The sequence below is a fragment of the Carcharodon carcharias genome, chromosome 6 (assembly GCF_017639515.1).
Source record: "Carcharodon carcharias isolate sCarCar2 chromosome 6, sCarCar2.pri, whole genome shotgun sequence".
Taxonomy (NCBI): Eukaryota; Metazoa; Chordata; class Chondrichthyes; order Lamniformes; family Lamnidae; genus Carcharodon; species Carcharodon carcharias.
This window is the reverse complement of record NC_054472.1, coordinates 79,269,175-79,283,657: the sequence shown is the minus strand read 5'-3', so window position 1 is coordinate 79,283,657 and position 14,483 is coordinate 79,269,175. Positions and strand designations below refer to the sequence as shown.

General features: G+C 42.4%; 1 protein-coding gene across 3 annotated transcripts in view; it reads right to left on the bottom strand.

Annotated features, from left to right (window-relative positions):
• Positions 1–5,170: 5,170 nt before the first annotated feature.
• Positions 5,171–14,483, bottom strand: part of LOC121279052 (junctophilin-1-like) — a 181,194-nt gene continuing 171,881 nt past the window's right edge. Inside the window, exons 4-6 of one of the 3 annotated variants that reach the window (XM_041189872.1) lie at positions 10,237–10,874; positions 7,325–7,420; positions 5,171–7,158 (exon numbers count right to left, since the gene is read on the bottom strand). In XM_041189872.1, coding sequence (XP_041045806.1) covers positions 7,340–7,420; positions 10,237–10,874 — 719 coding nt within the window. In that variant the 3' untranslated portion in view covers positions 5,171–7,158; positions 7,325–7,339. The remainder of the gene's footprint in view (positions 7,159–7,324; positions 7,421–10,236; positions 10,875–14,483) is intronic. The other 2 variants (XM_041189874.1, XM_041189875.1) reach the window with 2 other exon arrangements.

Sequence of the window (14,483 nt, the reverse complement as noted above, 5' to 3'; positions counted from 1 at the left end):
ACAGAGGGAAGCCAGTTCACTCCTTCTCACCTGGTCATAACAGAGGCCTATGACAGCCATTGTCACCTCCCTAGTAAGTGTGCCACAACACATACTTCTGTAACCAGTATAACTTTCAGAGCATGAAATGGCTTCCACATTTTAATGCACATGTTCCATCTGGTACTGAGGGCTGGAATCAAATCTTCTGCATGGCATCCCTTGCCACTTTCACATTTACATTGCTTGATGCCACTTTGTAATGACAATATTGTGCCACTTACCCTTGCAGAGTGCAGGACATGGCTGACCCTTTTCCTGTAGTGGACTCACTTGGCTCGCTTGCGGACCCTATGGTTGCTAACCTCCACCATGAACTCTGTGCAGGGTACTTTGGTTAGGTGTGAGGGCCTCCTGCAGCCATCACTGAGAAACATGATTTCCCACTGTTCCTAGGCAGCCTGGAGGAGAAACTGCAGGGTGGCATTGCTAAACGGTGGGGCCACTCACTGTCTGCTCTGAGACATCACTTCAGTATAGTAGGTGGTAGCAGCAGTTGTAGTTATGCGATGGGGGCAAAGATCAGAAGATTCTAGCAGTAGCTGTAGTCTCAAGGCATCCACTCACACAGCCAGACTGAGGCCGCTGTATTGCAGAGAGTAGGTGTCTCTCCGGGTGCCTTTTAAATATTGCGCTCGGATCTTCGACCCCATGAGGTAACAGTGGGGTTGTCAGCTTCCTGTCCACCCCTGCTGCACAATTGGCCGGGCACCTCGTCCAAGAATGTCTAATTGGCTGGCAGTCATGTGATTGCACATGGTCAGCCATCCCACCTACAAGTGGAAATCCTGTGCACTATCTGGTAGAACTGCTTTCCATTTCCTTTGTGCTTCATCCATTTTTCTGGACTGTGGGATGCCAAATTGCTTACTTAAACTGGGTGGGGTCAAGCCCTTGGAGGCAGGTGGGCATTCAAAAGGCACAGATAATTTAAAGGTAAATGCATTTAGCAACATAAAGCCCCTATTGGAATTTTCTTATTATTTTCAGCTGGAACTTAGGCTTTTAAAAGCCTATGTCATCTGTAGTTATTTATTTATTTATTCCCCAACCACCCTCTTTTGGCACCAGAGGGTTTCTCCCAGTAATCTTAAGAGCCAACATGTTTGGTGGACTAACAACAGGATGCCAGGCAGATCAGGCTGCCCAACAGATGCTCTGGGCCCAATCATCTGAAACTCTACCCCAACATCTGCATAATGAAGTAGTATGAATCACTTTGGCAAATAAAGTTGGCGGAGTTTCCTCGTTCCATCATGGCTGTGTGAACCAATCCCTGGTGGCATCATAATGATATGTGAATGTCAATCTAATCATTTTATTAGGTAAGTTCTTCCGAAGTAACCCAATCTCAGCAGGCCATGTTTTACATTGTATTGAATGAAAGAAAGTCTGCCAAGGTACTCAGGATTCAGCATTGCCTATTTACTCACACTTGTCAAGATGCCCTGAACATTTCTGTGACTCTGTCAAATCCATCTGTGAATGAATGAGTTAACCGGGTTTCTTAAAATTTAGATCAAGGAAATGTTGTCATGCTGCATATAACTTACTTGCTTTAATCAGTTGTGGATCAGTTGGTAGCACACTTGCCTCTAAATCACAAAGATCTGGGTTCAAGTCTCACTCCAGGACTTGAGTACAGAAATCAAGGCTGACATTCTAATGCAGTACTGAGGGAGCATTGCACTGTTTTTTGGATGACACTTAAACCGAGGTACCATCTGCCTGCGTGGATGGATGCAAAAGATCCCATGGCACGATTGCGAAGAAGAGCAGGGAAGTTATCCCCAGTGTCCTGGCCAATGCTTGTCCCTCAATCATGACCACAAAAAATAACAGATTATCTGGTCATAATCACATTGCTGCTTCATTCAGAAATGTTGGTGGAATATATATGTTAGTTTGTGATACAGTAAGCTATTGGTGCATGTGGTCGGGGTGGGGAAGTCTTTATTCCTTCCTTCATGGTCTAACCAGCTTTTGCAAATCTGTATGGAAAAATAACAGGAAAAAAACTGAATCTTATCGCTGTCAGGTTTTGCATGATAATAATGTACTACACCTTGAAAAGCTCCAAGCACAGCATGAGAGGACAACCTTTTGTAGGTTGTCAGTGCTGTCAGTCGTACCACAAGTGGTCTGAGCTGCTTATCTTAGTAAGTTACTCACCCTTTCCAATATCTACCTGTATGACAGCATAACCCAGAGGTATGACAATACTAATTTCACAAACTGAACCAGCTTTTTGTATCCTTTGCATCGGTACTTCTTCACTCAATCTGATAGTGAACCAAGTAATCTGTTGGTGAGACTGGATTTGATACAAGTTATTAAGCTGCTTTATTTCAATATGAGTAAACATACAAAGTAACAGTTATGATTAGAGTCACTTAGTTTTATCAGTATAAACTTGTTTCCATGTAATAATCCAACAATTGTGAACAAACTATGATTCACCACATCAGATTTGAGTTAAATAAAATGATTTCTCAGTATTCGCTCTTGCTTTCAAGCTATTGCAATCTCACAGCATTCTGTTTCAAAAATCTCAATGACTGCATCTGTCTGTGTTTCAGTCTATTTTTCTCAAACCAGCCACAGCCAGAAAATAGATCAAAGACCTTCTGAAACAATGGTGTGAGGTATTTTCAATTGTCAAGACAGTCAAAGGTTTGGTTATTAGTTACAATTAATGGAGAAACAATGTAAACACTAGTGCACTAGCATCTTAACCACTTATTGTGTCTGAGATCTCTTTAAAAAATGAGTTGGAAACGGGTTATATCTTGATTTTATATGAACCCAAGTACAAATGCATGCTCCTTATGGAGCATGTGCCCAACTGCATGGTCCAAGGCTGGCACAAAATTGGGCCTCAAGCTTATTTCAATAACTCACACATGCTGCCGGTATGCATCATGCCTCCACAGGCAGCTCGCCTATTTGAAACAGTTGAATTTTGTGTCACTTGCCTCCCAGCAATGGCCCTTAGTTAAGTCCAGGTATGAGTTGGGAGAGACCAAAAGGATAGAAGCCGACTGCAGGTTGACAGTGACTCTTGGGATCTACTCCTACTGCGAGTTAACAGTGACTTCTGGGGTCCATTCCTCCTGGCTTGACACTAACCTTAAAAACGAAACAAATATTTTGGTAGCGGTGCTTGCTAGGCTCCAATCATGTTCAGAAAACCTGGAGCTGTGTTCCATGTAGTGCAGCCTAATCTCTTTTTTATTCATTCATGGGATGTGGTCGTTGCTGGCTAGGCCACTATTTATTGCCCTTGGGAAGGTGGTGGTGAGCTGCCTTCTTGAACTGCAGTCCATGTGGTATAGGTACGCCCACAATTGTGTTAGGGTGGGAATTCTAGGATTTTGACTCAGCAACAGTGAAGGAACGGTGATACATTTCCAAGTCAGGATGGTGAGTGGCTTGGAGGGGAACTTCCAGGTAGTGGTATTCCCGTGTGCATGCTGTCCTTGTCCTTCTAGATGGTAGTGGTCATGGGTTTGGAATGTGCTGTCTATCGAGTCTTGGTAAGTTCCTGCAGTGCATCTTGTAGATGGTACACACTGCTGCTACTATGGAGGAAATGAATGTTTGTGCATGTGCTGCCAATCAAGCAGGCTGCTTTGACCTGGATGGTGTCAAGCTTCTTGAGTGTTGTGGGAGCTGCACTTATCCAGGCAAATGGGGAGTATTCTATCACACTCCTGACTTGTGCCTTGTTGATGGTGGACAGGCTTTGGCGGGTCAGGTGAGTTACTCACTGCAGGATTCCAAGTCTCTGACCTGCTCTTGTAGCCATTGTATTTATATGGCCAGTTCGGTTTCTGGTCAATAATAACCCCTGAATGTTGATAGTGGGGCTTCAGCAATGGTAATGCCATTGAATGTCAAGGAGCGAAGGTTAGATTCTCTCTTGTTGGAGATGGTCATTGCCTGACATTCATGTGGTGCAAATGTTACTTGCCACTTGTCAGCCCAAGCCTGGATATTGTCCAGTTCTTGCTGCATTTAGACATAGGCTGCTTCAGTATCTGAGGAGTTGCGAATGATGCTGAACATTGTGCAATCATCAGCGAACATCCCCAATTCTGACATTATGATGGAAGGAAGGTCATTGATGAAGCAGCTGAGGATGGTTGGGCCCAGGACACTACCCAGAGGAACTCCAGCAGTGATGTATTCGAACTGAGATGATGAGCGTCAACAACCACAACCATCTTCCTTTGTGCTAGCTTTTACTCCAACTAGTGGAGAGTTTTCTCCCCGATTCCCATTGACTTCAGTTTTGCTAGGGCACCTTGAAGCCACACTTGATCAAATGCTGCCATGATGTCAAGGGCAGTCACTCTCACTTCACCTCTGGAGTTCAGCTCTTTTGTTCATGCTTGAACCAAGGCTGTAATGAGATTAGGAGCTGCGTGGTGTGGGTGGAACCCAAACTGAGTGTCAGTTAGCAGGTTATTGCTAAGTAAGTGCCAGTTGATAGCACTGTTGAAGACCTCTTCCATCACTTTACTGATGACGGAGAATAGACTGATGGGGCAATAATTGGCCCAGTTAGATTTGCCCTGCTTTTTGTGTAAAGGACATAGCTGGGCAATTTTCCACATAGCCGGATGGATGCCAATGTCATAACTGTACTGGAACAGCTTGGCTCGGGGTTCTGGCAAGTCTTCCGTACTATTGCCGAAATATTGTCAGGACCAGTAGCCTTTGCAGTATCCAGTGCCTTCAGCCATGACTTGATATCACATGGAGTGAACTGAATTGGCTGAAGGCTGGCATCTGTGATGCTGGGGACTTGTGGATTTCTCAGAGGGAACTTATAACTGGTGTTAGCCCCTCATTAAAAGGTTCCTGTTTTAATTAGATGCAATGGATGTGTGTAAGAATGTTTTACAGATATAGTTGGCTGCGGGAGGCTGCACTGTGAAATTAATGGTTTCCATTATACACTTGAAAAGTGTGAATATTGTGAAAATACAGCATTAAAAGTAACTCTTTTTCCAAAGTCTTTGTGCAAAATTGGTCAAAAGATCCTTAAATATGAAACAGCAATCAAGAAGTTAATATTTGAGTAACATGTAGCTGTCATTCATATAACTAGCACACACAGCATGACTGTAGGAACAAATGATAGTTTTATTCTCAAGCAATTACAGTCAAGAAAACTGTACAGAACAAATAAAGGATCATAAGTTTACAAATAACAGAATTGAAGAATTCTGAGGCTCAAAACACCAAAAAAAGACAAAGTGTTAGAATATATAACAATTTATTGACAACTGTCAAGTGTTGTCCACTTGGAGCATCATTTGATAAATATAAAGCAGTGTATAGCATGTCATTTATTTAAAAAAAAAGAAAAAGGATTCATGCTAAAATAGAGTTGTGTACATTTAGAAAAATGCCAACAATTTCTGGCTCATGCTTCTTAAAAAAGCTCATGATTTTAATATATAAGAAAATCTTTTTTTTAAATTAAATTACTAAAGTGAATTTCATTTCAAAAAACATTCCCAACATTCGATTTTTGTGCCAGACAAAAAAGGTTTTATATAAGCTTTTATTACATTTGCACTGACCCAAAGACATATTGTGTGAGTTAAATTTCCATTTAAAGCATGGTCAGATTTGCTGTACATTGGCAACAATTTGTCTTTCATTCTCTTTTTCTGTCTTTTCAATTTTCTTCTTTATTTCATACTGATCAGACAAAGGATTCTGAAAATACCTCTGCAAAAAACACCATTTGTTACTGATCTGAAATCAGCCCGATTTCAGATAATAAATTATTTAGCATCTATACATTCCACAAACAGTACCACCTTCTTGTGCCAATTGAATTTGGGTTTCGATGACATTTTGCAATAAAACCATGCAAACTAACACACATTTACATTTAAATTCAGTACTTGAGGAATACGAAATCTTTCTTCAACACATATATATAATTTCTTTTAAGTTATCCAGCCCTTGCATTTTTGAGATTAAAATAAATCTAGTGCTTTAATCTAAAATTAACCACACCAAATACTCAACCCTTTTGAAATAAACATGCCAACACAATAAGATGAAAAGTGATACAAGGTAATGGTACAGAAATCATCTTTAACTACATTAATTAGTGTCACTTAAAATGATTAAGACACAAAGATTCAACCAGCATTCCAAAAAAAACCCATACCAATATGTTTGAGGTAAACATTATAATTTCTGAAGACTTATAAAGGCATCAGTTTTGTTAACATTCAAATTACAATGCTGTACCTGAATGTATTCAACACAATAAAATTTACTTTACTTGAAAAAAATGCTACATGCAAAAAAACTCCTTCCTTAACTGGTGGTTTTTCAATGTTGACATATATGATAATTTGGGTTACTGGTCACCAGCACTTCAGTAATCATATAAATTGAATGAAGGCTCCTAATTCGGTCACTGTAAGCAAAGGAAATGAACTCAGATTGATCTAAATAAATACTCTAAATATTAGACAAAAAAATTTAACCTGTGACAGAAAATTTATAATTTTCATGCAAAAAGAGTGTGAACATTTTCAAAATAAATCTCCCAGAACATTGTACAAGATGTAAGGAGCAGCAGGTAATGGAATAAGACTGGTTGAGTGATGCTGCTAATGTACTTCTAACGTGATAGGAGAGACTACTGGAAATTGCATCCACAGCACAGAATCCTCCAACCACATTCCTCTGGCAGCCGTTCCCTTCTCCCAACTAAACTTCAAGACAGTAAAAAAGTAAGGCAGCTGTTAATGTCCATCAACAAAAGTGCAGTCTGTATGTTTCCAGTTAAGTCACACTCCACTAGAGCAGATGGAGCAGCCATGCACTTCAGTGGTTAGGCTGGTTCAGCAGATTTTTCCAACAACATGGCCACTTGCTTCAGTTTTCAGAGGATCCAGAGCCACAAATCATCAGCAGGGCACACATCAGCCCCTGACTTAATTTCCATGTCTCATCTTTCCTGAGTCCCACACCAATTCCAAGACTCTTTCCCTGTGTCTCAGCATGTCTGGTGTCAATAATAAGGCTGATGGCACAACTGTAGAGAACTGTGGGCTAACACCCTTAGTTTTCATGACTTCACTGAAGGGTCAAAACAATTAGATTATTAAATAACTATGTTGAATCACATTCAGGCATAGCTAAAGTTAGGCATAAAATATAAACAGTTTACTGCCTGCGATATGAGGGTAAATAGTAGCTGAAAATTTTATAATACAATCTTTGACAAAGAAAATTAAATTCTTACCTTGGCAAATTCTTGTCAAGTCAGGAAATGGACAAAAAGAATAGCTAAACCAATATTCAACAGCATTACCAGGATGACCAAGATGGTATTTGGACTCTGTAATGTTTTTAAAGAGGTCATGTTATTAATATAACTGGCGCAATTGATTCTAGTGGCACAATTTTTAAAAAATGCTTCATCCACTCATTTTCTTTCCAAATAGTCAATGAATTACACAATATAAATGAGTAATTCCTAAATCCTGCAGGTCATGTTGACAACTATTCAAGGTGCTTTAAGTACCATTTAATATAAACTTTACGTGACTCTAATAATATATCAGAATAAAATGGAATTTAACATCAGTCATGTGATGGTGGAGAAATTCTGACTAAAACTGAAAATTAACTCTGGTTTGATATAATAAAAATACATTTCAAAAAGCTGACCTCAACTAACAGGAAATAATGGTTTATGAGACAACCTGTAATTAAATGGGTCTTGTAGCACCTCAAAGTAAAAGGACAAGGCCTTGAGAACAGGTTTTTTTTAATCTTTTCAGAGAGAGAAGAGTTGAAGCAAGAAGGTTTACACTAGACCAGTGGAATGACTTCTGCAGTCTGAACATCATCTAAACCTAATGGATAATATATTTTGAATCTCAGTAATTGGTTTGTTTGTCACCTCCTTAACTCATGTATGACCTTTTTTTAAACTTGATTCCAAAATACAGGAATATTTGATCTTCCTCCATTGTGCACAGAATGGGTACCCAGCAACAATAGCTGAGGCTGAGTCAAAGGACCACTCCAAAAAGGAGGTGGACAAATGTATGGTTGGGAGCAGGATTGGTTGATTGAGAGATAGGTTTTGATGGAGATAATCCAATAGTTCATGACCTACAATAGTGGGAGAAGGAATAATGCAGCGTGGAAGTCTATTAAATTCTGGAGTACTCTGGCTGATAATCTATGGAGACTGTGGAGTATTCATAGAGAACTTGCCCTCAGGAGATTAAATTGGTGGTATAGAATTTCATTTACAGGAGCAGACAGCACAATCCTGAAATTTTGTGTGCTGAGATGCAAAAGTATTCTGGTTCCTTGGTGGGAAAATCATTATTGTACTTAGATGGGTGGTACAGAATGATTTTAAATGAGATTTGAGATGGATGAAACAAGGTGAGACGCTCAAAGGAGCAGAAAGTACCAGGGAGGTAGCGAGTCAGGCCAAGGCGGCGGCGATATAGCCGGGGGAGAGGGGGGAATATTTCTTTTAAGGGAAAGGTGTCCTCATTCCTCAGCCAGGTTTTCGACAAGGCCACGATGTTGATGCAATCATCCCATATAATTCATGGATGGTAAGGGACTTCTTCACAAGTTTGAACAGACACTCTAGCAAAATCCCCAGGGTCAATAGTGGGAGGATGAATTGGACGAGAAGGTGATTGGCAAGATGTGCACAGGCTGGGAGATAAGTTCGATGAAGGAGTACCATTGGGCAGTTGGAGTCGCTACTCCAATGAACCAGAGCCATGTGTCTTGATGAGCCCTTCGGTGGATGCCAAAGGGGTCAGGGAAGGGAAAGTCTAGGTTTATCTAAGAGGGAGTCAAGCCTGGAATGGAGGACTGAGAGTAGGAAAATTGAGGAGTACTGAAGCGTTGGGGTAGGGAATTTGGAGAGTAGAGCACCAGACAGGGAAGAAGTGAAAGGAGGTAGGATGGTAGAAAAGAAGGATCTAGGAGGGGTAAAAAGAAAAGTTTTTAAAAAGTGAGAAAAAGGTGGCAGGACAATTAATCCACTTGGGTTCGAAGTGGCAATCAATACATGCATGCATTTGAAAGAATTGAAAGCTGCCACTTCTATTTCTTTGCTGCTTATGCTCCAGCCTCAGTTATTAGTTTCCATGTTGGGATCACAACAACTACCAATGACATTTGAGTGAATTCAGCAGTCTTTCTCCATTTAAATAATATCCTGCTTTTCTATTCTTCTTGCCAAAGTGGACAACCTCACATTTTCCCACACAATACTCCATTCATCAATTTTTTGTCACTCACTTAACCTATCTATTTTCTTTTGGAGACTCTTGTATTCTCCTCACAACTTGCTTTTCTATCTATTTTCGTATCGTCAGCAAATTGGCTACGATACAGTGGGTCCCTTCATCCAAGTCACTAATATAGATCATATGTAGTTGAGGACCCAGCACTGATCCCTGTGGCACTCCACTAGTTAGTTTGCCAACCTGAAAATGACCAATTCACCCTGACTGTCTGTCTTCTATTAGTTACTCTACGCTCGATCCATGCTAATATATCGCGCCCCCCCCCCACCAATACCATGAGCCCTTGTTTTGTATAGTAACCTTTTATGCGGCATCTTGTTGAATTCCTTTTGGAAATCAAAATACACTACATCCACTGGTTTCCCTTTATCCACCCTGCTTGTTACATCCTCAAGGGCTCAAGGGATGACAATGGCAATTTTAGAATTGGGTATGTGTACATTTATTTTCTAGGGTTTTTAACAATTTATTTCATACATTTCTATTGCTTTAGAGAATATTTGATGATGTATACACTATGTTGTGAGGCACAAATATAGGCTCCCCTATTTTGGCAATCTGGTATTGGCAAAATTATATTTTTTTAATAGATTTTCTTTAGCTCTGAGGAGTTAATCTTTGCTAGTTTTATACTCCTGGAAATATTTGAAAAACCTAGAAGGTCACAAGGTCTCTTTTCTCAGGTTAAGCAGTTGGATGGTTTCAAAGATTTGAACAAAATTGGCTGGTGACATCTGATATGCTCTGGTTATGCCAGGAAATAGGAATTGGTGTAGGATTAATCCGAATAACCCTTCTATTTTTCCCTCAGTGGTATTTTTCAGGATGCTATGGAAAACTGCAATAACAAGTGATGGATACGTACCGACTCCACAATTTCTTCTGTTTCATCCACGCTAATACCACGTGATTGAGATTTTGATAGTTTCTTTGGTTCAATGGATAATTGTTTCTTCAATTTTGGCTCAGATTTAGTTTCCTTGACAGGTGACCTTGCAGGCATTGTTTTTGGCGGTGGTGGTAACCTTCCGAGTGCCATGGGTGAAAGATTAGCCTGTTCCTCTGGCTCTTCAGGTGGCAGTTTTACATCTGTGCGCACAAAGTAACTATGGTATGCACTATGTAACTGTCCATTGCCAGCAGTTGAGGCAGGGTAAACTGCTGACTTTGGCTGTTTCCATTCATTGCCTTGCTTTGTACTCATCTTGGTGATACTTTTTGATGATGATCTATTCCCTGACGCTCCTAATACATCCTTGTTAACATTGCTGGAAGAGCCTTTATTCCAGCTGGTATTTGGAGTTTTCTTGTATATTGGTGGTGAAGGAGGAGGTGTAGGGCCAGGACTGTGTTCAGGAGTCAGTGGTGGAGTTGTACCTTTCCTGTAGAAATGAGGACTGTTATTTGCTGAAGATGGTTTCTTTTCTTTTGGAGGTGGAGGCTCTTCTTTCTTGTCTGTGTATCCCATTGCCTCCTGCATTCTATGTTTAATGTAATCTAGTCCTAGAAAAAGAGAAAAATATTTGTGGTGAAACAACAATTAAGAAAAGGCTAATAGTGAGAGGAGAAAGTGCCGAAGAAGGAAATAAATGCAACAAGATTAAAGAACAAGAAATTCACTTTGATTTAAGGTTACTCATTCACAGATGTGAAAAATATCTGTTTGAAGGAATTCCTGTCATAAAATGGATAATTGTCGAAAATCACATTTGTAGAATTTAGAAAATTATGCGAAATGTTTAAATATATTGGAAGAGCTGATAGGCTTTGAGGTCATAATTTGGTGGGAGGCAAGGGCCCTTCTAAATTCAGGTACTCACTAAACTATTGCTGAGGGTCACAATCTCAAGTATTGACTTGCTAGTGAGTTGTCACCAGGATGTTGCTATAAAGGCAAAAATAAGCATCACTAACACTTACTGGCATTGCATGGCAGTCCTTATTGAAAATTGAGAAATTTAACCTTTGCAGTTTTTATTTTAATATAGAGCCACATAGAGTTTAGCACTCTCCAGGTGAGTAACTGCTTATGTCGGCTTAGTAAGTTTTAGTACATTTAGATAAATACTCAAAAGTAAGAAAACAAAAAGTCAAATTAATTCTATAATAGAAGACAACAAAGCTTAACAGCACAACAGAAGTGAAGAAGGAATTAAAACACAAACAGATACTAGTAAGAAACAAGAGATAAGATGAAACTTTTAAGGTAGTGGAAATAAGCAAATGAAGATAAAGGGGGACAAAATGCAGCTTGAAAAGGTTAACAAGGTTTAACAAACAAAGAAGATGTGAAAAGTAGCTATAAAAGGTTGATGTATGAAAGAAAATGGCTCAGGCTTGCAGAGTTCAGAAAGGGGACTAAACAGGATCAAACAGAAAATTAAAATGGCCTGAAAACGTGATCCACTGAAAGAATCCTTAACGCTTGGCCTGAAATTCCTACCTCTGCTATCTTAGAATATCACCTGTTCAAATCAACCGGGTTTATACGTCGAACGGAATCATCCCAGATTTCCACTAAGTGTGGTAGTGGATGGGAAAAACGATTTACCCATTGGCTACAGTGGTGGCTTCTCACGCTGTAGCTTCCCAAACCCGCTGCATTCATTATGCATTCCTGGGAAAAACACCTTTTTGATGGTGGGTGGGCTCTCATTTGCCCACCACACCATTACCTCGCCGCTTCATCATGCTGGGCACCAAATTTAAAGTGCGGCTGTGCACACACACCTCAGCCCAGGGCTGCTGCACAGAAGGCAGGATGGCCCTGAAAGGCAAAAAGACTGCAGCCCCCTGCTTCAGTGACATGTCCCTCGAGCGACTTTCGAACACCGTGGAGACCCGCTGTGATGTCTTCTGCTCCCACTTTGGCCACTGGATGGGCAGTGACATCATCAATCCAGCATGGGAGGCGGCGGCAGCGGTGGTCAACGCCAATGCCCTTTGCAGGAAGGGCAGCCACCCAGTGCCACTACAGGATGAATGGTCTCATCTGTTCTGCCAGGGTAACTCATTCTTATCATTACTCCCAACTCACACTCACAAACCCATCACATATCCACAGGGATCTCACATCAAGGGACAACACCGCTAATCCTTCACACACCATCACATCCCCATCAGGCTCATATCCTCTGGAGCTCATGTCCTCACCCCATCCATGGCTCTGCTCACCACACAAACATTCCACGCAGTGCCATGGTTTCCTGCTCACACACTCTTCATGTTTCCACGCCAGAGAAGCCTGATCACATCAGCAGGGAGAGGTCCCAGACTCGGGGTGGAGAGGCCCATATTTGGCCCCTCACTCACTATTGTGCTGACTGGTGAGGACATGGACCATGCCAGCGGTGATGGTGAGGTTGGTGGCAAACACTCGTGAGGATCCTGCACCCCACATCATCCCTCTCTCAACACAAATGTAAGTGCTGTCTCTCCTGCTTTTGACTCTGCTGCCGTGCACTAATTATCTTTACTTTGGTTCACAGCCAAGTGACTGACACCCTCAGCCAGCCAGTCCCTCAGATCCATCCACCTCCTCACCTCCAGCCAAGAGGATAGATCCTCCATTGAAGAGCTGGAAATAAGTAGCCTGAAAAACCCGTCACAGTGCTTACCCACAACTTCCACCAGCACAGAGACACATAACTCAGTGGGATCAAGATCTTGAGCAGGCTCGGATTCACAGTCCGATGGTCACCGCATAGACACATGTTCGCAGTAGGTGGAGGCAGGTTCAGCTGAGCTCCCTGGAACTTGGAGGACTACTGGGAAAGAGGCATCTGTGAGGTCTGAGTCGGATGGTGAGCCTCTGGATTTGGCCTTCCAATTCATCCTGCAGAGTCAGCAGAAGATGTGGGAACATTACGCAGAGCTGTTGAAAGTCCTCAACAGAATAGCATGCAAGTCGGAGGAGTGTGTCTGCCTACTCTATGATGAAGTGCGCATATGGAGATCTCCGTGGCAAGGATAGGAGATGTCATTGGAGACCTTGGTCCAGCAGAACATGGAGATGCACACAGACCTGCACTCCATCGCGGGAGCCATGGGTGAGTTCCTACAATGGCAACGTGAGGGGGAAAGGGACACCTTGACATTCCTCAAGGTGCTTCTACCCCTCAAGGACTAAGGCAGGCCCCCCCCGCCCCCAGCAACCAAAGGGAGGAGGTGTGGCAGCGGAACACTCGTGGATCATCTACGCAGTAATCTCAGCAGCTGTCCTCTCCTTCTGAGTCACCTTTGCCTGTGAGCTCCTCAACCTTGTCCTCTGTCACCATAGAGGTAGATGCTGGCCAACGAGTGATCCTGGAGGGAGAAGTATGTGTGTGGCAGGGCCTTTGGGAGCCTCATGCAAGCACTCTCCCAGGCACATGGATCGTTCCCATATCACACTAATTTCAATGTCCTGAGCATTTTCAATGTTGCCTGCTGGGGTTTGCTTTCAGTTGTCCATCTGAGCTGTCCTACATCTCCGTCCACCCACTGATCACACTCCCATGCAGCACCTAATCTCAACACCACGACTCTCATTTCACCGTCGATTTATACAGCATGGTTCAGTTTCTCACGCTCCCCTGTCTTTCCCCCTCCCCCAGTCACCCATTTCCTTTTCCCCCATCACTTTTGCCCCCTTGGCATCACATTCCACCTCCCCTCAGTGACCTACCAGCCACAACCCTTTTCCTTTGGGGATGTCCTGGTGAATGCGCATGTTCCCTTCCTTCCCGAAAATCCCACCTCCCCTCCATATTACCCTCCCCAGTCTCCTCCTTCCCACCCCCAGAGTCCGAGTCTGCCTCCAAGTCCTCATCAACCACCCTCGCTGTCCCTTCTACTGTGGCTGTTGAACACACCCTCCCATCTCACTCTGCCCTCGGTCGCTCTCACCCTCAAAACACATCCACCCTCAGTTCACTCCCCAGGAGGCAGTCATGGACTCATCAGGGCACTCCCTTGCACATTTACCTGAATATCCCCACCTCTGGACCCCTTCCCCCTTGGAGCCCTGTTCCCCCCACCCCGGACTCAGCCCCACTTCGTCCTGCTCCCCTGACCCCTGGGGGGAGGATGAGTCCGACAAGCTGGCCTTATAAAGATATATACAGATGTATT